The sequence below is a fragment of the Orcinus orca genome, chromosome 3, assembly GCF_937001465.1.
Source record: "Orcinus orca chromosome 3, mOrcOrc1.1, whole genome shotgun sequence".
NCBI classification, from domain to species: Eukaryota; Metazoa; Chordata; class Mammalia; order Artiodactyla; family Delphinidae; genus Orcinus; species Orcinus orca.
This window is the reverse complement of record NC_064561.1, coordinates 70584492-70607566: the sequence shown is the minus strand read 5'-3', so window position 1 is coordinate 70607566 and position 23075 is coordinate 70584492. Positions and strand designations below refer to the sequence as shown.

Here is a 23075-nt window from a genome sequence, read left to right as displayed (position 1 = left end):
CGGTCAAGAAGGGTTTTTTCCCCCCCCCCCACCCCCGCTTAATTTATGTGGAACCCAAACATCAAAGCGATTTACATAACCAAGCTGGTGCAAATGATTTTCAGCGCTTGATTTGGGTATTTTGAGTATGTCGGCTATCTCCCACGTGGTATAACATTGCTTGTTCTCAGTTAATGTCTCGATTTGATTGCTATCAGCTTCCACTCGTCTATTCGGCCAGGGAGCATTGTCCAGCGAGAAATCTCCAGCACAAAACTTCGCAAACCACTTTTGACACGTTCGATGAGTCACAGCACCTTCTCCATACACTGTACACATCTTTTTTTGTGTTTCAGTTGTGTTTTTTCCTTTCTTGAAATAATAAAGCATAACATGCCAAAAATGTTGCTTTTTTTCTTCCATTAATATTATAAAATGGCTACACAAAAATTCCCCAGTTTTGATGTTTTTTGAAAACTACACGCTGATATGACAGCTGTCACAATACAATCTAACAAAATTGTTTCAAATGATATTAAAGACAACTAACTGCTACTAGAGCCATCTTATGGGAAAAAAACGAACAAACTTTTTGGCCAAACCAATACCTCATAGATATCTATGTTTGCTTGTCTCCCTATAGACCCTCAACCTCAGCCCCACTGACTCTGATCCTGTCCCCCACACCTCATCAAAACCATCACACACCCCACCAGGAATAAGCCTCTATAGCCACCTCATTCCTCCTTCTTCCCTCCAGCCTCTTGCTTAGAATGCTTTTTCCCCCAACCCTGAGCTAGAGTAGCACAAAAGCCATGGGCTTGGGACTCAGACCTGGGTTTCAATTCTGACCCTGACATTTTTTTAGCCACATGGTCTTGGGCAGATTACTTAAACATTCCAAACCTCTGTTTCATCATCTATAAAATGGAATGGAGTCTCATTCAACCACAGGGTTGTTGAAAAGATAAGAGTGTATGTATACACTGTACCTAACAGACTGCTTTGTGGCCCAGGGAGTGGGCAGCTGGCAAAGGGCAGCTACCTCTATGACTGTGACCCACCCTCAAAGTTTAATCAGGCTCCACCTCTTCCAGGAAGTGTTCCCTGACATGTCATGTCCTAGAGCCTGTGCAGTAAATTTCATTTAGAACTTACATGTACATCATCTTGTATTTCCTATTTTTGTAGGTAGGTCTTATCTTTCCAATTTAATTTCTGGAAAGCAAGAACTGTATCTTATTCCACCTAGGGGCCCAGCACAAAACAAATCAGGAAGGGCAATGAAATTCTAAAACCTCTTATGACAATTCAGATCAGTCGGAAGTGGCTCCCTGGAACACTGTGTCAAGAAGAATTCTATGGCTACACTCAGCTTCGCTGGGGAAACGAGTGCTAATTATGGGTATCTGCCGTGGGCTCAGAATGAAGGAGTGGTGACATGTGACAATCATCTGCCATGCCTGAAGGAGGCACTCAGCCCCAAGTTAAGCAAGCTAACCTAGCCCCCACCTGCCCCACCCCACCTGGGCCCCAGGATGGGGGTGGAGCACACTGACCTGCGTAGCTCCGCCCTGTGCTCATGTTGCTTGGCAGCAGCGTCCACTTGTCAGCGACAGGATTGTAGTACTCCACCGAAGCCAGGTTACAGGATCCATCATCCCCTCCAACCACATACAGGAGCCCATTCACTGCACAGACCCCTGGGGATCAAACAGAGGCCAGAGAAGGCATGACAGCAGGAGCAGCAAGGGGATGGACCAGAGACAAGTCTGGATGGCCCTGGAGGCGCTCTTCCTCCCCTTCCTGCTAGAATAACAGACAATTGGCTCCTAGGGTTTAAGTTTGCTCAACGGAGGAACACACAACAGCCACTGGGATCTGAAGATCCCCCTTCCTAACAAGGTCACGTCTCTGACGAGGGAGCTTTCACGACGACATAGCCCCACAGGTGTTCCCTGCCCTTGACCCTAAGAATAGGCAGAGCACTGTAGGTACAGACCCCATGCTACTGCAGCATTGCCCACTGGTGCATGCAGGCCTCCCACGCCCAGTCTGAGCTACGTGTGGAAGGAGACAACTCAGGGGATTTCATGTACACTACTACTCTGCTTGTTAGCTGTTCCCTGATAAACCATTTTATCCACACTGTGGGGCACTAATGGTTGTGTCTGTGATCCCTTTACACAATTGGGGTCTGAATCCACATACAGTTCCCAGGGAAAAGGCTTCCTACCCACCCTGATCTCAGAGTGAGCTGGTTTGGAGGCACGGTCTCATGTAGCAGGGACTCAAGAGTAGGAAAATGTAAGTACTGCTCATCAAGATTTAAAAGGCTGTAGTCCAATATACTGTGTATTTTTTCAAAATTAGACTCAGGGATTAACGATGCTCAAAAAGTAGTAATTATCAGTGTTGGTGAACATACTCTCAAATACTGGTGAGTATAAAATGCATCACCTTCCTGGGTGGTGTCAAAAGTACCTATACTCCCTCTGATTCAAAAGTTTCACTTCTGGTCTTTTATTCTAAGGAAATAATTTTAATGTGTGCATTAATTAGCTATAAAGACTATTTATAATAACCAAAGCATTACTTAGAGAAAAGATGGAAATGACCTAAAAGTCCAATAGTAGCTTGGTTATTTAAATTATGTTATAGCCATTTAGAATAATATTATGTAAATATGTTCAGTGTTATAATAAGATATTCATAAAAGATTGTAAAGTGGATTAAAAAGGCAGGTTATAAACCAGTATTACAGTATGATTCCATTTTTGTTATAAAAAATAGAAATATCTATATGTGAATGTGTGTATACACATGCATTTACATCTAAACCTACTTCTTGAATTAGCTGCTTGAAGGTTCTGTAATTCCTCACTCGTGTGGCTCAAGGCCAAATGCCAGGTTATATCACAGCAGGCTTAGACAATGAGCAAATTAATAAACTCCCCTCTTTTTCTTGTTTACGCTTTCAACAAGTCAGCTGCAAATGGGTTTAGCAAGCAGGTAATTTGAGTATAAAGGAAATAAGTCTGCCTGAAAGTCACCTGCTTGTATTTCCAGCCTGGGAAATTGGGCTAAGCCAACACTATGATAGAGTAAGAAGGCATAAAGCAAGATATACCAACATAGGACACAACCCATAGGGCAAAGTTCTAAAAGGAAATGGTTTAATAGGGGTGTCAGGCTCCAGGCATAAAAAACCTAAACACTGTAAGGAAAATCATTCCTACAGGAAGGAAAAGGGGAAGGGAAGGGAAGGGAAGGAGAGACAGAAAATACAAAGAAGGGCATAAGGAAAGTGGTCCTATTGGAGAATGGATCACGAATCCTTTCATGGATACCCTTGAAAGGAGGGAAATTGGTTTCTGGTGGGAGGTGAGAGGTTCTCATAGCCAGACACTGGCAAAGAAAAGATAGAACCAAGTATGATTGTCTGACACTGTCCACACAGCCCTATGCTTAGCTACCCAACAAAGCCACTGGGCTGGGGGCACAGATGGCAACCAGAGGCTCTTCTGGGTCTGTGTCCATCTATGTGCAGTGAAAGTCATCATCCTTCACTGGGAGGGAAGGAACCCTGTGCATCTAAGAGGGGGCCCTGTGAGGCGCCCCGTGGCTAGCTTTGTAGGTTCCAAGCTCTCCCCTGTCCAGCAAATGGACACTCCCTACTCAGGGTACAAGCTCAGCCCCAGGCCATGGGAGCCTCTCCCCTCTGCCTCTCTTTTAGAGCTAGTGTTTGCAGGGAGAAAACACCCACAACCTCCCCCAGAAGGAGAGGAGGGAGCAGTCATATTACCTGCATTGCGCCGGCACATGTTCATGTCTGCCACCTGCTTCCAGGTGTTTGTTCCAGGATCGTAAACCTCGACGCTCTTCCTCACCAAGGGCCCATCATGCCCACCTGTGGCATACAGCTGCCCGCTGAGGACCCCAACGCCTGAAAGGCAGAGCACAGAGTCCCAGCCTCAGGCTGGCTGCAGCGACCAGAAACCAGGAGGCCTGGAGTCCAGTCTTGGGCAGCCATCACCGGCAGGGTGACAGGGGGAGTGCTGTTCTGTCTCCCTGGAACTCAGGGTCCTCGTCTATAAAACAAATATAATGACACCTACCTGCCTTATAAAATCAACTTGAAAACCGCCAAATATAAAGCAAACATAACCTCATTTCTATTCAGACACATAAAAATAAATATTATATATATAATATATATAGGTGTGTGTTTGTGTGTGTGTGTGCAGTAAAAAGAGTTGAAATGGAAACTACACAGCAGGTGTGCTGAGATCATTATTGCTGAGGCCTCCCTGCTTGTCTTGAAGCAGAAGCTGTTCTTTCTGCCCCCGTGCTCTCCTCCTTAGATGGCAGAGGGGCACTGAATCACTCACGATGGTGGTAAGCCTGAGCTGAGGGCCAGGACTGCATCATTTACAGGTTTTTACCATAACCGTTTAACATCCTCTAATACAAGTCAAGGAAATAAAATCCAGAAAGCCCGAGTGCCTAAAAAGAGCAGCTGATGTGGTGGCCAGGACACCTGGGTTCTGGACCTGTGTCTCTAACCTGCCCGCCAGGTGGTGCTTCCCTTTCGGGGCCTCAGTATTCCAACTGCATAGTGAGGGAGCTGGACTAGATCGGTAGTTCCAGTGGACCACAGACTACTCCACTGCGTGGACAGCTCAATTAGCTGGGGAATTTTTGAAAACACAGATTCCACCACCTCACTCCCAGAGACACTGGTCAGGAATCAGAAAAGGTACCTCAGGTGATTGGAATGTGCAGCCAGGTTTCAGACCCAAGGACTAGAGTTCCAGAATATAAACTTCATATGGACAAGAACCATGTTTGTCTTATCATGACTGTTTCCCTGTGCGTGACGGTACGTAGCAGGTTCTCAACAAATACCGTCTGAATGACAAGATGTGTAAAATCGCACCAGCAATTATGCAGGTGTGCAAATGGCTCCTCGCAGTTGCCCTAAACTAACAGCAGATGGTGGTGGTGTATCGACAGTGGCTATCTTACGGACCTGAGTTAAATAGAATTCAGTGTGTTCCCAAGCTGCCTCACCTTCCTCACCTCCATGTGCAGGAGGAACTAGCACATGCTGGGACCCAGAGATGGCCTCTTTTCCTCACAGCCATCTGCTAGCACTGCCCACACCCTGCAGAGGAAGCAAGCAGCCTTCCAGGCATTCAGGGGCACCAGTGCCCTTCTGCAGCCTCCTCTGCCAATGCCCACACAGAGCTTTCCTGGACCTAGAGCCACAGGAGCCCCTGCTGCCAGGGTCTCTGGGTCTTTAGCCACCAAAGAACACCTACCAGGACGAGTATGTGGGTTCCCAACTCCAGATGTGAGGCTTCTCCAAATCTTAGGGATGTGAAGCACTAAAGAAAGGCTGCCCTGGGAGCCTGAGGCCAGAGCACTGACAGTGACCTGAGGAAAGAAGCCACCTCCGGGAGAGATACCGCCCCTTAAATCAAGGTCACTGTGCCTCGTGAGAGGCTTGAGCGGCCCCAGCGATCTCCGCTCAGCAATAACCCCTGGGCAGCCTGACAGAGACAGAGCAGCAAGGCCTCCAAAGGCAGCTCCGTCCACAAGATGAGCCTGAACTTTCTAAGGTGGGTCTGTGCTTGTGGCTCTGTCCGGAGCTGGCCCTCCACACTTTCTGCTTGAGGCACTCCTAGAAACAGCCACGGACCTCAGTGTGCTGCTCCACTCCTGCTGAGCTGTCCCTGCCTCCTTGGGCTTTGAACACTTTCTTGCACACCTCAAGTCACACACAGGATTTCCAGGAAATACAAAGAAGATTCTACCAGTACCGTAAACCAAAACTACTAAAAGGGCCCTATGATGGCAGGAGAACCAGAGGATCTGTGAATTGAACTGGGCCCTAGGGAACACCTATTGCAACCCATTCATTTCACATCTGAGGAATCAGAGGCCAAGACCACAGGGACATTCGAGCAGACCCAGAACCAAGATCCAGCCCTCCTGACTTCCATGCATTTGCTGCACGTTCAGGAAGGGCCAACCTGTTCAGATCAGCAGAGACGAGCTCCCTAAAAATAGCCTTCCAAACACAAATGTTTCTTAAATGGAATCATACAGCATTTTCTTTTCTAACCAGTGGGCATACAGTGGTTCTTGAAAAATATTAAAATAGCATAATTTTTAAGGAATACTAAGGAAGTGGTCATGTGTTTGGTTGTATAAAATGAGATCACAACTCAACCTTCAAAAATACAAAAAGAAAGATAAAGTAATAACATGGTGGGGAAAAGCTCCCAGTTGTGGCTTCCCTTCCCAGAAGTCACATGGCCTTCCTGCCAGCCAGGTTGGTCATCAGTCACCACTCCCACAGGAACCGGGAGCAGAGAGCCAATGCCCAGCCTCCAGCGCCTCCCTCTGCCCTCCCAGACCCTTTCCTCTGGGCCCCTAGATGATGGGGCAGACAAAGCAGGGAAGAAGGGGCTGTTGCTCCACTTCCTGGAAAATCCCAAAGGACCACACAGCTCCTGGCCTTCCCACAGGAGGCGGAAGTGGGCCCCATGTGGGGATTTATTCTCCTCCCATGCGGGGGAGGCGGCTGAAGTGAAGAAAAGTTGGGGGGAGACATAAGTTTATCTCCAGATATTAACACTAATAGCTTGGCTTTCAGCCCCCAACTCAGAGACAGGCAAGTTTAGCTTTTCCAAGGAAGACTGGGACAGCCATGCTTGTCACACTACTTCATGAGAATGAGACTCTGATAATCTGGGGTCCAAAAAATCTAACTTCAAAATGCAACAAACCTGAGTAGGAATCCCAACTTTGCCAGTGACTAATGATATGACCTTGGGCTAATTACTCAACCCCTGGTTGACTTACTTTCTAAATCTGTTAAGTGGAGTTATGTCATGTCTACCCTGCAGGGCTGTGAAGAGGATTAAATAAGATGAGGCATAGAAAGTGCTTATTAGGACAGCACCTGGCACATAGCAAGCTTCATTTTTCAAGAGATGCAGACACCTCCAAAGAAACGGAAGAGATGACGATGAAGGGAATATGATCTCATCTGTTCTCTACCAAAGGGATCCCCCTGAGAAGGGTTAACTCCTAAGTGCTTGTGTCAGCTGCAAAGGTGCAAGTGGGATTATATACACTGAAAGGAGAGAAGAGGGAGGGAAAATAAGGTAGAATGTTAAGCTCTTGGCCTCCAGACCCACCTGTGAGATCAGACACAGCCTGCCCCCTGACCTTGCCCCCCCCCCACACCGTACCTGCGCCGCTGCGACGAGTGCTCATGTCTGCCACGTATGTCCACTCATTGGTCGCTGGGTTGTACTGCTCCACGGTGCTCAGGCACTGGCGGGAAGCCCCATCATAACCCCCAACGGCATATAGCTTCCCTGGAACAGACAAAGTGGCTGAGGGTGGTGCTTCAGACTCGCATAGAACTGGAGCGTGGCGGAAACTCCACTTGTAACCCACTGGGGCACCCTCACCTCCATCAGGGTTCAGGACCCCCTCCCCCAGGAAGACCACGACTCCCTCCCCAACCAGGGTAAGCATGCTTCACGACTCTGTCTCCTACTTCCTCTTAAGCCCTGAGTTCCTCCTCAAAGCAGTACTGACTGAACCTCTTTCTCAAAAAGCACACCCCAAACAGCCAGTGCAAAGCGATGGCCTGCTGTCACTGGGGCTCAACATATTCTTCCTAGTGAACTCATTAGATCTTCTCCAGAACAAGGCACCGGAGAGACGGAAAGCTTGAGGGCCCCAGGTGCAGCCAGGCAGGCAGACTTTCTGGGTAAAGGCTCACAATAGCAGACAGAACAAATAAGGAAAAATATTCTCCAACAAGAACCCAAACATTGTCTCCTCCATGTTTTGTACTCTGTCCACAACCCGGTCAGGTAGAACGTGTGAATGGAGTGCTCTGTGTGCACTGTGGGATGGGTTGGCTGGAATTTATCTGCAGACCCCCTTGCAATCTCTGAGCCATGCACAAGACCCCTGAAGCACCATCACCTATTTTAAAAATAAAATACCATAAACGGCTATCAAAGAGCAACAGTTTGTTCTGAGGATGGTGGTGAGGTTGGGCAAGGGGGAAGGAAATTGGTATTTGAATGATCTCAGAGAGAGATACAAACATTTGGGTTTAACATGTAGTCTTAGAATACAGTGGGAAGGTCTCGTGTGTGTGTGTGGTGTGTGTGTGTGTGTGTGTGGGTGTGGGTGTGGGTGTGGGTGTGGGTGTGGGTGTGGTGGGTGTGGGTGTCCTACCTCACCTGGGGTCTCAGTCCTATGGGGGACCCTGGAATTATAATAAGGATCTTAAACACTAGCTACAGACTAAATAAACACCACCAGATGCAAATCTACTTAACAGGGTTACTCAATCAAAAGATTTTTTTGGTCACTATGTGCTTTCTTAATGGAGAGGTACCAAGAGTACAACCAAGTATGTGAAAAATCTACAATCATTTTAAGTTAGAAAGAGATTCTCAGGCTCAGAACTATGTTGTACCATCAGGACGTTTGCTGCATCAGATGTAAAATTATTCCTTCTTCTATCATTGAGCCTGGGTTTGTGTTCTGCCCCCACAGCCCTCTCAACCAGCCCTTCTAGAAGAAAAGGACACCTCCTCCTGACTCTGCCCTCGCCTAAGCCGGAGGGCAAAATCCTGACTCAGAGCTCCCCCAGGACCCAGGCTACTCTCGTGGTGTGTGCTGGCTCAGTAACCACCTGCCCAGCCAGCTGTCCATCACTAGGGAGGAGACAGGCCTGGGGCGTGGAGGAGAAGAGAAGCTCCTGAGGGCAACCCCAGGCTCTGTAACACATGACCTCCGCTCTGCAGGGAGCTTCTGCCTAATCTCCCAGCCTCACTGTCCCTCTTCCTACATAGAGATTCTTCAAGGCAGCCAGTAGCAGATGATCCTGATTTTCTTTCTTTTTTCCCCAGTGTTATTTAGGCTATGTAGCCATGGTAAGGAGACGATGAGAGGGAGGCGGGTTCTGTGCAGACAGCGTGAGGAGCTGTATCTTCAGGGCCACGGGGAAGGAGCCTCCACTTAAGACCCTCCCTGGACATTCTCACCAAAGCTGTCCATTGGACTCTGCTGCCCCAGGGTGACTCCCAGCCGAAAGAGCTTCAGATTCAGGTTGGACAAGATCAATAAATCCCCAGTCTGTCCTCTGGGTCAACAGGGCGTGCTACCACACAGCACTTCTGCCACACAGAACATGCTCGCAGAAGGCTCTGTCAAGGGGAGTATTTCAAATGAGTACCAGGAAGTTATCTCCCCTAACCCCCATCAACCATTCCAACTCTGCGTCAGCTGAAAAAATACCCACTCAGTGTTTCTCCTTTCAGGGATACGCTATTTTTAACCCCAACTCTATTGTTTGATATTCCTGGCTAAGGAAAAAGGGGGGAAATGGGAAGGTGGCTAGACAAAGCACTTGCATTTGGCAGACAAATCAACTTCTGTTCCAACGGGAGGATGAGATTGCAAGAAACAATTTTATCTCAGTAGGAGGACAAAAATCCTTGCACTCACTAAGATGACTCATTCAGTATGTTAGAACAATATACTTTTAAATTAAAATTTAAACTACATAATACTGGTATGGACCAAGAAATGCAGCGAGAGAAAAGAATCCTTATATTAATGTCTAACTCACCGCACATTACACTCTCCCCGAAGCATGTGTATGTGTTGTGTGTGCACGTGACATAGAAAATGCCTGTATACATGTGTGAATGCACAGATTTCCAGCTAAATTCCCACTTCAGGACAGGTTAATGAATTAGTGTTGTCCTGCAAAGTATAGCATTTTAGTCTAAATAATACTCTATGCTTTAATACGTTGAATTCATACATATTTCTAAAATGTCTCTCTATTAGCATTTGCTAATGGTCTGAGTTGGGAGTTAGAAGACCTGGGTTCAAGGAGTGGCTGTGCTATTTACTAGCACAGGGCACATTGATTACCCCTCTGGGACCAGTTTCCCTTTCTGGAGAACAGAGAAAATCTAAGTCCTGCCCATCTCCTTCAGGAGAGTTTTAGGAACAAAATGAGAAATTGGAGATGAAAACCGTTAAAAACTACAGTGCACTGTCTAAACAGGCCCCAGACCTCACCATTCGCTCCTGTCTCACCGCACACACCTTTCCTGACTAGAGCAGGACCCACCAACCTGTCTTGCAGTGACTAATCAGAACTGGGGAAAGGTGCCCACCTCACTCGGGGCTCTGTTAATAATGCTTAACATGTGAACATGAGGACAAAATTAAACAAACAATTGACTCTCACCCCCTCCACATTATACTCCTGGGTTATATCTTGACTCTGGATTCTCCAACTCGTAATAGAGACAAGTGGCCAAAGCAACAGGCCAGCATCTCCCCTCTAGGCTCCTCCCATGCCCCCCTACCCAGCTCACCCAATTTCTAGCCTTGGGCCAGTAGCTTCACCTTTCTGAGTCTCAATGCTTCTCATCCGCTCATCAGGATACTAGTACCAGACTCAGCAGTAACGGGAGGAATAGAGTCAGGACACCAGGAGAAGGCCCAGGGGTCAGGGCAGGAACAGGCCACCACCCACTGCCGCTCCTTACCCTCTACGACACCCACACCCACACTGCTCCGCCGTGTGTTCATTGGGGCCACGAAGAACCACTCGTTGGTCTTGTAGCTATAGGCTTCCACTGACGCCAGGCCTGGGAGACAAGAGACTCATGAGGTTTCTATGGTGCCAAGCCTCACCCTGCTGTGCGAACAGTGAGGATGGGGGAACAGTGCAGACCTGGGGGCTGGAAACCTGGGTGTATGACTCAGCACTACCTCTGCCTCACTGTGCAGCCCGTGGCACCTCCCTAAACACATCTGCACTGTGTCTGCCTGAGGGGACCCCTAAGACCTGACCTAGAGGGTGGGCTGTGAGAGGCCCAGGGGTCTAACATAAACCATAAAACCGACAGAATGGAATAAATACCTGAGGTTGCCTCGCTGAACACCTATTCTATCCCTCTTTTCCCTTGTCTTCCTCTATTTTAGAGGCTGGAAGTCTGAAAACTTACCTTTCCAGAATCCCTTGGAGCTGTGGGTGACCAAGTCAATGCAATCTAAGCAGGATCTCTGAAACAGCCTTTGCTTTTCTGATAAGCCCCCACCCCCCTTCCTGCTTCTTGCTACCTGGAACACAAATGTGTTGGCTGGATATAACAGCCACCTTGTGACCATGAGGATAAGTCCAAAAGACTCTTCAGGAACTTGGCCCCAGTATCCTTGAGCAACTGGACAAAGGTGGCAACTGCCAACCTCTGAATTTCTTGTTTCATGAACAAAGCAAAAGCTCTCATTTGTTTAAGCCACAGTTTAATCAGGTTTTCTACTGGCAGCCAAAAGCAATGCCTAAAAGAAACAATGCCCCACTATCCTTTGTTCTCTTTATTCCCAGTTCCCACTCACTAGAAGCAGCCTCTGGAGGGGCTACAGATCTTGGCATTAATGAAACAGGCAAAGAGAAGGCTGAAAAAGGTTACCAATTGGTGAAGACACAAATGAAATTTCAGGGAGGTAAAAGATATTGTTTTTCCTGTCACTGGGGGCCAAAAGATATCACTTTAGTTTAACAGAGTTGCTGTCAACAGAGACATCCACCTGGAGATAATCTCTCCAAGTCCATGTCCACTAGTAGTTTCTAATGCTTATTTTGGAGCTAGATGAAAGCCAGGAGCAAGGGGACGCTTCTGCAGTGGCACAACCTTGCACAGCTTTGGTGGGGCAGTAGAAAGGGCAATGGGCAAAGACTGTGTGACCTAAGCCACATCTCTTCCCATAGCTGAACCTTAGCTCCCTCATCTGTTCAGAGGAGGGTTCAGACCACAGTTCTGAGACACCATCCAGCTGAGCTTGCTCTAAGCCTCATCTCCACAATAAATGGGTTAACAGACACTGGAAAGGAGAAAAGGGCCTCTTCTGAGGGTGGGGTCCTTCCTAGAGCCCTAGAAATGACAGCACGTGGGCAGTTACATATTCTGTGTGTAGGAAGGTGTGCCTCTGACACGCAAGCTGGGAGAGGAGGAAGGATGGGTATGTTCTCGGGGCAGTAGCTACAGAGGGACCAGCGGTTGGCCCAAGAAATGGCTGACCAAACCAGGGTGGCATGGAAGGTGTGTCCTAGGCTGGATGGGGACTGAGTCCGGGACCTACCAGTACTGCCATCAAAGCCCCCGACGGCGTAGAGCAGGTCGTTGAGCACAGCTGCTCCCAGCGTGCTCCGGCGCTCCTGCATGCTGGCGATGGACGTCCACTGGTCCTTCACCCCGTCGTACACGTCCACTGTCCGCACACGCAGTGAACCATTGAAGCCGCCCACAGCGTACACGTGGCCAGCCATGAACACCACACCTGAGGCACAGGAAACCAAGGCATCAAGGTCTTCTCAGACGGCTGATGACTCACATTAATGAGTGACAATGGGGGAACGAGGCAGGCATGTAAATAATTCACCACAGGAGGTGATCTCCAACTTTAGATATTTGGGACTCACTGGATTTCTTCTCACATTTGCATTTCTAGTTTTGTTTGATTCAAGCAAGTACCTGGATTAGTCTGAAGTCCCTAAGCACATGAGAACTGACCCCAGAAGGTGCAGCTAGAAACTGTGCAGGTGGGGAAGGGAAAGGAAGGGAGTGTGGAATGCACAGATGCTTTTGGAAACAAGGAGCAGGACTGTGGCACCCAGTAGAGACCTGCGGTGGCGGCAGGGGTGGGGCGGAGTGGAAAGGCAGCCTGCACACCGGGAGGCAGTGCGGCTCACCTGCTCTGCATCTCCTGGAGGGGAGCTCAGCAATCTGATCCCACCGGTCCTCCTCAAAATCATAGCACTCCACACTGCGGATGGCCTTGGGTGCCTGGCCGCCAACCACGATCATGACCTCCAGAAAGACAAGTGGACATTAGCTGGGTCTCCCCAACATCCATATTCATGGGTCATCAATCCCTGTTACGTCCACATGCTCACTGCCCAGGGTCCGTGGATGATCTGAGATGCCAGTTTACAGAGCTACGTACGTGAAGGTGCTGCCCCTAATTACCAACAGGTCTGAACATTCAAGAAAAGTCTAACGAGCATCTTCCCACAGAAACACAACCATAAAGTCTACGCTTCCCAAGTGCTCCTGCTCAGGGCTGTGTTGGGGGTATAGCCACTTGGGGCATCTTCTGCAATCTGAGTGTCCTTAAGCATTGGGGGCAAGGGGACTAAATTTTAAATCAAAATAAAATATTCCCATATATATATCAAAATATGCATATATTTTGGAATAGAGTACAGAATTTGGATGCATTTTAAGATAACATTTATTCAAAAATATTTCTGAATGCATAGATTATAGGGAGCACTTATTCACTGCAGTATGGGAAAAAATTTGTAAAACACCGCTTTGTGGTGGTCACCACAAAAATGCATGTAACTGATGATGTTCTGAAAACACAGTGCTATAGTGTTATTTCCACAAGTAAGGTAGTAGCTACCACTGCCAGTCATCTTGTGAAGTATGTTGTCATTTGTTTGTCACCACAACTCTGCAAGGTAGATATTATCGTCCACATTGACAGGTCAGGAAAGTAAAGCTCAGAGAACATAGGTAAATTGCCCAAAGTCACACAGCTAAGAGCAGCAGAAGAGAGACTGAGAGCCAAGTGCACCTAACACAGGAGTGAGTGCAGCCCCACCTCTCTCCTGCTCCAGAGACAGGGTCTATGCCAGGACAGCTCACTACACCGTGTTTTTCAAACTGCAGGTCACATTTCATTGGTGGGTCACTAGATCAATTTAACGGGTTTCAACCAGCATACTTTTTAATAGAACAGAAAATATAGTAAGGATGTTATTTCATGAAATATTTGTTCTGGTTATACACACATGTATGTATCTCCTAGAGAGCAATTTAAACATATTTCTTAGCGTAGGATGTAGTATTTTAAAAAACAATGAAATCCACTGTTCTGCCTGCAGCAACAGAACTTCAGCAGTTCACTGTGGTATCCCCATTGCTGTGACTTTTGTCATGTGTTATTAATAAATAAAAATTAAAGCACCAAAGTTAACAATAGTTTACATATGTCAGTAAGTCTACAAATTCATGGCTGTCGCCACAATGACTTCACTCTCACTCACTCATTCCAAATTGCCTTCTTAAGTGGAGAGAAAGGGATAAAGTCACAGGCAGACAATCAACATAAGTCACAGGATCTTCTCATTATCTGTGGCTTGTCTTATTTACCACAATGGTTCTCAAACTTCAATGTGCATCAGAATCCCCTTGAGGGCTTGCTGAGACACAAATTGCTGGGCCCTACGCCACAGAGTTTCTGATTCAGTAGGTCTGAAGCGGGACTGAAAATATGCATTTCTAACAAGTTCCCAGTTGATGCTGATGATGCATTTCCAAGAGTCATACTTTGACAACCCCTGTTTTAACCCGCAAACATAGAGATTTCCTGATGATGTACCATCAACCATTTCTGCCGTTATAATTATCACAGTGATCTCTGCTTCCCTGCAAAGCATTTCTGGGGAGAAAAGTGATCATCAAAATCTGTGAGTGCAGCTGAACATTATCCACCATATAGGGAGACAGGTATAGGGCTGACAATCATTGCTCAAGATCAATTATTTATGACCCAAGATTCTAGATTCAGGCTCACCTACTGCCCATGTGGGTGGTCACTGGTCATCAGAGTTAGTCTATAGCACTTCTGTGACCGAATGTAAGTGACCAATGTTCAAAAACTCAGAATTCCGTTCTGACTTCTGGAACATGCCAAAGGAACCCAGGACACATAGTCCAGACTTAGAGCTGTTGGTGCCTCCATAAATAAATGTTCTGCATTTTTGACCTTCCTCTGCTCAGAAGGTCCACTGCCCTGTGTCAAGAGCAGCCCTTTTCAGAGAGATGCAGAATTCTACATTCCTTCCCATCTGTAATTCTTTGCTTAGATAGGCATCCATGAACAGTTCAAGGGGGATGTTAATGAACACAGCCTCTTGGCAAACTTCAGACAATGCCCAACTTATTCCTCCAGGGCTGAATGACCCGCATTCAAATACATACCTAGAACTTGTACTGTCTTTCTGGTTTTGAGTTGGTAAAGTTGAAATGAAGTCAAACCATTACAAGGATTTTCTTTGAAATCTGATTTTGGGGCTAACTGGGAATAAAACTAGTTTTTAGTTTTCTTTCTGCAGTGACATCAAGTACCCAACACCCTCTCCTTGAAACACCCTTCCCCCATCTGATCCCCCCCAACAACTGCTTATCTTTCAGGTCTCAGTTTACACATCACTTCCTCCAAGAGGACCTCTCTGACCTCCAAAGCTGAGTTACAGGCCCTTCTCGGAGAACACATATGCCCTGGGTTCTCCCACTAAAAGTGCCCCACGTTGTGCTGTAACTGTCCAGTAACCTTGTCTCCCTTCTAGACAGTGAGCCCTGCCAGCACAGAAAAATGTACCTGCCTCAATCACCAAGATAACCCTAGGGCCCTAGGGTACCAGGTAAAAGTGATGACTCAAATATTTATTTGGAATAAAGAATAAATGAATAGTAAAGACCACATGCAAAGAGTTAAATGAAAAAATACATAGTTACAGGGCTTCCCTGGTGACACAGTGGTTAAAAATCTGCCTGCCAACGCAGGGGACTCGGGTTCAAGCCCTGGTCCAGGAAGATCCCACATGCCGTGAAGCAACTAAGCCCGTGCGCCACAACCACTGAGCCTGCGCTCTAGAGCCCATGAGCCACAACTACTGAACCCACGTGCCACAACTACTGAAGCCCGCGTGCCTAGAGCCCGTGCTCCGCAACAAGAGAAGCCACCGCAATGAGAAGCCTGCACACCTCAACGAAGAGTGGCCCCCACCCGCTGCAACTAGAGAAAGCCCGCACGCAGCAACAAAGACCTAACACAGCCAAAAATAAATAAATTAAATAATTTTTTTAATTAAAAAAAAATACACAGTTAAATAAAAAAAAAACACACAAGCTAGAATGTCTCTTTCTTGGGTTAAAACATGTTAGACACCAGATTACAATTCTGGGGACAGAATTTGAGGAAAACAAACAAAAAGAGAAAGAGAGCTTTTCCCATCTTTTGACTCAACCACCAGAAGGCTGTTTATTCTTTGCATAAGCTATCAAGACCTCTTCTATAAACAAAAAAGGCAAAGCTTCAGGGGACTTAACCATGTCCCAGAAACCATCTTCCGCCAGGGTAGGGAGGTACATTCATACTGGAGAAAATCCAGCACTCATCTCTGAGAATTTTCATAGTAACACAGAAGCGATATTATAGAAATGCAAAAAATTTAATGTTAAAGTAAAACCTGCATAGAAAGACAAAAAAGATACAGAACAAGGTTTTCAAAATAAACTTGCCTTTGAGCTTATAAAACCACTGGTGAGAGATGACTTTTAAAATTCCAAACTTGTACAATAATCTGGGAAGAGCAATTATGAGGTTTCGTGGGGGTAGGACCATTGGTTTCTGAAAATGTAGAGGTAGCTCAAGGCAGAGGGAGGAGTAGGTATACTTTCTCCTTCTCTCGTAGACATGAGAAGTCCAATTTCTATGGCAGGTCTTACAAAAAGCCATCATACAAGGAGCACTACGGTCATCACTGTGTAATTGTACAGCATAAAAAGAATACATTTCCTATCTTGACTACTAACAGATGGTTGTTTCCATAGATACCTGATTTTAGCAACCAATTAGACAAAAACGAGTATTCCCCAAAGTCTACATGTATTACATCTCTGAAACTGTAAACCTCCAGATACTCAAGTCTCTTCTTGTCAGGGCAAGAAGAGACTTGAACCATTCTTTCTTGCAAGCCTACATTTGACATTTCCAGAAAAACTCAGGCCCAAAGGCCCAATAGGCATATTTCTTTCTTCCCCTGACACCCCTAAGTCCCACTTTACTAAAGATGTGTAATGTCTTTAATAGAAATTACTGAGTCAAATCAGCTTATTAAATGATCACTATGTTTAACATTTAACCTTCAAGGTAACTCTGAGTAAGAACTACCGGTGGTCATATGGGAATCATAAAATACTAAAGAACTAGTTCCAGGCTAACAATTATGCTAGACCAAACATAACCTCATCACACTCAAGGACAGCAATGTACTTGGGAGCCCTGCAGGGCACCCAGGGTCCTGACCCCAAGTCTCAGTCATCACTGTGTTAAAGGCTGCAGACCTCTTGGTGAGTGGAGAGTTCTGGGTGACACAACACTGGTGAGCCAGACTCGACTGTGCGGGACATGGCTACTGGACCACTCCCAAGGAAAACACTCTCATTTTAGAAAGTCAAATGGCCATTTACTTTAGGGACATTAGTGAGACCATGTAAAGACTACCTGAGTCCTTGGGAAGGAAATTTCACTCCCAGCATAACAAGATGATTTTAAAAAAAAAACATTTAACACTGTTTCTTTCACTTGGATGAGTCTGAACTGCACCAGTGTGACTGTGTCAGTGCAGGCATGTTGGTCCCTCCTCACAACATGACAACTGCTCTGTGTCTGAGAGCCATCAGGTAGCAGAGACTAGCCAGGGGGAGGGCAGGAAGTGAACAGCGCAGAGCTTTCTAGCCCATTTGTGCATCAGGACCCTAACCCTAAGTCATTAGACTCGGCACTCAGGGGAGTGGAATGACCCAGGCTCTGCACACCTTGTTCATCAGGCAAGAGTAGAGTGTGTGTCCAAACTCTCTTCCATGACCGGTGAACTGGGCAGAAGGCAGGCCCAGCCAGTCGGTCCCTCGGGCCAGGGCAGGAAGCAAGAGTCTCTCTTACCCTGGTGCGTGGGGCCGCAGGGCTAACACCAAAAATTCATCCGAAGGAGCATGTCGAGGTCGAGGCAGAAGACTTGTCCCAGCAGGTTCTGAGCAACAGGTGCTCCAGGCAAGGACTGACAGCCAAGGTGCACGGACCACGAGAGGTGAAGAAGCAGCAGCGCGGGAGCAAGACCCACGGAGGAGAGCAGGAGTGGGAAACGGACTTTGGAGTCAGACACACCTGCGCTCAAATACCAGCCCCCCATCATAACTAGCTGTGTGAACCTGGGCAGGCACTTAACCTTGCCAAGCTCGCTTCCATCACCTAAAATATCAGGATAATAGGATGTTTCTCCCATGGGTGTCAGGAGGCTTAAATGATATAAAGCATTTAGCACAGCGTTCGGTAAACAGCACACACTAAATGTTAACTTCTATTATTAGATCAACACCAGCATCATTACTACCATTTAAAGCAGCTGCTAAAACAGATTCCCAACAAATGGTAGAAAAGGACGCTTATGATCTGTGAACGGGAAAGTGAGCGCCAGTAATTCCAGGGATAATGACGGGGGGTTTTCAGGACCCCAGGGTGTTTCCCAGGGTCTTGCCTGGGTCCATTTAAAGGACCGAGATGCGGGAGGAGCAGTGTCCATCCGTGGGCCTGGCCCAGGTGAGAAGTCATCCTACCCACCCTGCCAACAGCCTTGTTTCCAACACTGTCTTCTGAAGGCAGGACAGACCAACTCAGGAGGAAGCCACCCACTTCCAGCCCAAATAGCTTAATGGCTTTTTGGTGTCATTTTAAAGAGTTGAATAAAGATGTCAACTGCACTGAAATGACAGTGAAAAGTGCCAGATTCAGTACATCTCCAAAGGGTTTATTTGCATCTTCCTGGAACCTCATTTCTCTGCTGCCATCTGCAGCACAAGGTAATGCAGGAGTATCGTGAGTGGCTGGGAGTCTGCCCCTGGTTGTCCATGGCAACCCAGCCTCAGGGAAAGTGCTGGGTGGTGAATGTGTGGGAGCCCAGATGATGCTATTAGCTTTCTGGCTTGAATATGTCAGTATGATCAATGCATATATGGCACAAGAAAAAAACACCCTTCTTAGCCTCTGCAGCTATCTCAAGGCAGAATCTTGTTTCTTTCAGGGAGGAGGTTTGGCTGGCAAACAGGTTCTCTGCTGAGAATTGCTGAGAACAATGTGCAAATCTCTCTCCACCCCTTTGTTTCTCAAAGTCAGCTCTGTCAGAAAGCCAACTTGGACTGAATTCATGAAAGCACAAGCCAGCTGGCCCTTGGAATTCCTGTGGCCACTCCTCCAAGTAGCCCCATTGTCTCTCAACGTCTCTTCTTCCTCCTTTTATTTGGCCACTTGCATATTTCTACCTTACTTTCTCAGAGGGACTTCTTAAAAGTCCTCAGAGGGTAGGAATCAGGTTTCTTTCTACCCAGTACTCAGCTAAAATGCTTTTGTGAAATGTGGAGGCAAGGTCTGAAGTCAGTCACCCTGGACTTAAATCTCAGCTTAGCTATTTACTAGCTGTGCTTCCAGATACATCGCAAATTCTTTGATATTCCTCCACTCAAGACATGGAACTTAATCACCACCCCCTCCCTTGAGTGTGGGGTAGACTTGCTGACTCGCACCCAGGAAATAATATACAGCAGATGTGATGGGACATCACTTTGAGAGAAGGTTATTTAAAGACAACAGCTTCTGTCATGGGCGTGCTCTCTCATTCTTTTGCTGTAGAATCACTCACTCTGGGGAAGCCAGCTGCCATGTCATGAGGACACCCGAGCAGCTTATGGAGAGGCCTGTGGGGTGGGGAACTGATACCTACAAGCAACCACAAGCGTAAGCTTAGAATCAGATCCTCCCCAAACAAGCCTAGGGGTGACTGCAGTCCCAACCAGCAGCTCAACTACAACCCCACGAGAGGCCCTGGGCCAGGATGACCCAGCTAAGCCTTTCCAGGATCCCTGCCCACAGAAACTAAGATAACAAACATTTGCTGTGTTAAGCCACCACGGTTAGGGTAATCTGAAATGCAGCGAGTAGGTGACATAACCCGAGATCCAACTTCCCCATGTGTAAAAGGGGGATAACGACAATTTTGAAAATCTTATTAGATAATAAATGTAAATCACTCAGCTCAGCGCTTGGCACGTGCTCAGCAATTAGACCTGCTACTATCATCTTTGTGGGGTTAGTATCATGTGATGGTCAAAAGCAAAGACTTTGAGTTGGCCAGACCTATAAAGAACTCTTACAACTCAATAAGTAGAAAATAATTTTTTAAATGGGGAAAGATTTGAACAAAGACTTCACCAAAGAAGACAAACAAATGGCAAATAAGCACATGAAAAGATGCTCAACATCATTAATCATTAGAGAAATGCACATTAAAACCACAGTGAGATACGACCACATACCTACTAGAATGGCCAATTTTTTTTTTAAATAGATAATACAAGGAGTGGTGAGACAATTGAGTAACAAGAACTCTCATACGTTGCTGATGGGAAAGCACAATGGCACAGTCATCTTGAAAGACAGTTTAGCAACTTCTTAAAAAGTTAAACTTACAGTTACCATTCAGCCCAACAATCCTACTCCCAAGAGAATTTAAAGTATTTACCCAAGAGAAATTAAAATACTTGTCCACACAAAAATCTGTTAGTGAATGTTCAAAGCAGCTTTATTTGTAATAGCCAAAAACTGAACACCCAAATGTCCATCAGCCAGTAAATGGATAAACAAATTACAGTCCATCCATACAATGGAATATTCCTTAGCAATATAAAGGAATTAACTCTTAATACATGCAACAACATGGATGAATCTCAAAAACATGATGCAAAGAGAAATAAGGCAAGATCAAAAGGCTACATATGGCATAATTACAATACATTGATGACATTCTAGAAAAGAGAAGACTGTAAGGACAGAAATCAGATCAGTAGCTGTCAGGAGCTGGGGGTGGGAGAAGGCACTTGACTACAAAGCAGCACAAGGGAAATTTTTGGAGTGATTAAAATATTCTATATTTTGATGAGGATGGTGGATATATGACTGCGTGCATTTGTCAAAATTCATCAAACTGCATCCCTTTTTAAAAAGAGCAAATTTTACTGTGAATAAATTATTGTACCTCAATAAATAGGAATTTTAAAAAATATGGGATGTTGATAATGAGGAAAGCTACGCATGTGTGGGGGCAGAAGGTATATAGGGAATCTCTGTACCTTCCCCTCAATTTTTAAAAAAATATTTATTGGGACTTCCCTGGTGGCACAGTGGTTGAGAGTCCACCTGCCGACGCAGGAGACACAGGTTCGTGCCCCGGTCCGGGAAGGTCCCACATGCCACGGAGCAGCTAGGCCCGTGAGCCATGGCCGCTGAGCCTGCGCGTCCGGAGCCTGTGCTCCACAATGGGAGAGGCCACAACAGTGAGAGGCCCGTGTACCAGAAAAAAAAAAAAAAATTATTTATTTATTTGGCTGCGCCACATCTTAGTTGCAGCCCACAGGATCTTTGTTGCTGCATGCAGGATCTTCATTGTGGCACAGGAGATCTTTAGTTGCAGCATGCAGGATCTTAGTCCCTGACCAGGGATTGAACCCAGGCCCCCTGCACTGGGAGCGTAGAGTCTTAACCACTGGACCACCAGGGAAGTCCCCCCCTCAATTTTGCTATGAATCTAAAACTGCTCTAAAATTATAAAGTACTAACTTAAAAAAAAAGAAGTAAATGTATTAGAAATTCATCTCAATGAGATGAATGAGATATTATAGAGCTTTAATTAAAGAATATTTTGATGCGAAAGAAAAAAAAGAAAGATGAAGAGAAGGAAGGAAGGGAGGGAGGGAGGGAGGAAGGAAGGAAAAACAGGGAGAGGGAAGCGAAAAGAAAGAAAAGAGAAAAGAAAAGGAAGAGAAAGAAAAGAATCTTTTTTTATCTGCCACCAAAACGTGAAAACCTGTCCCTGAAGGCAGTTTGGTACAAGACTTCGGAGTGGAACAGACCTTGTTCAAACCCCAGCTCTGCACTTACTAGCTGCATTACTGGGCAAGTTACTTTACCTCTCTGATTAAACTCTGTAAAGTAGGGATATGACTAGCACTGACCTATTATTATCATGATTTAATGAGATAAGGCACAGTCCATAATCCTCAAAGTGACAGCTCCCCTCAGCACACCCCACTCCTCAAACCCACAGTGGAGATCTTGTTAATTCAAGTGCCCACACAATGGTGACAGGAGTAGAGGCTGAGAAGCAGCATGGACAATATAACCTTAAATCATTTAAGGATTAAAGCTGGGGGAACAATGAGGCAAAGAGCAGCAACGCCTTTTTTTAAATTCCTTCAACAGATTCAAAGGAAGTCATGGTGCCAGTCGCCTGCAGAAGGCCATGTGCTCAGAAACCTAAACATTTTCATTTGGAAAATAAATGGTTCCTAAGGAGTAGAGGCGACAGGGGGACAACTTTGGCCTCCTGAAACAGGGGGTGGACTCTTCTCAATTATAGAATCAATATCTGGGAAGGGACACAAGGTATGTTGCAGAGGCAGGGAGTGGGAGGTGGGGGGAGGGTTGTCTCAAGCATGCTTAGTCCAGGCTCAGATACAAACTTGGCTTTGATTTTCAAAACTGTCTTTTCATGGGTGTGTGCTGTAAAAGCCAGACATGGAGCCTAGAAAAGGAGAGGCCACTGGGTAGGGTCACCACACAAAGAAAATGGGCCAGCTCTGCACCATTTCCTTAGCTCCAGAATACACTCCCCAGGAAAAGACGTCATTAACCTGATATTAGATAGGATGAGAACCTCAGTTTTCAAAGAGAAAAGTCACAGACAAGCAATAAGGCCAGCTGAAAACCCGGGATATAAAAAAACCGCCTGCACACAAAACAACAGTGCACCTTAGAATCAATATTCTCCAGACACAAAGCTGGCAGAAATTTAGATCATAATGAGGGTGATATTCAAGTCCATGGGAGAGAGAGGTTATTTAATAAGATAACTTTGAGGCAACAGCCTCATGATCTGCAATACAAATAAACCTGAATTCCTACCCTCACTCTTTACACCAAAACAAATTCTAAGTGCATCAAAGATTCAAACATAAAACAGAAATCATAAAAGTACTTGAAGAAAACACAGAGTATTTTTTTTTTAAATCTCAGAGCAGGGAAAACATTTCTAAGCAAAACCTAAGCTATAAAGCAGAAGATAGATT

At 46.1% G+C, this 23075-nt stretch overlaps 1 protein-coding gene across 3 annotated transcripts in view; it reads right to left on the bottom strand.

Annotated features, from left to right (window-relative positions):
* Nucleotides 1–23075, bottom strand: part of KLHL3 (kelch like family member 3) — a 109925-nt gene that overhangs the window by 4914 nt on the left and 81936 nt on the right. For 2 of the 3 annotated variants that reach the window (XM_049707099.1, XM_004282087.4), the window contains exons 9-14: nucleotides 12800–12917; nucleotides 12190–12387; nucleotides 10593–10694; nucleotides 7245–7373; nucleotides 3785–3925; nucleotides 1539–1682 (exon numbers count right to left, since the gene is read on the bottom strand). In XM_049707099.1, coding sequence (XP_049563056.1) covers nucleotides 1539–1682; nucleotides 3785–3925; nucleotides 7245–7373; nucleotides 10593–10694; nucleotides 12190–12387; nucleotides 12800–12917 — 832 coding nt within the window. Of the gene's footprint in view, nucleotides 1–31; nucleotides 352–1538; nucleotides 1683–3784; nucleotides 3926–7244; nucleotides 7374–10592; nucleotides 10695–12189; nucleotides 12388–12799; nucleotides 12918–23075 lie in introns of those variants that run through there. The other variant, XM_049707100.1, reaches the window with a different exon arrangement.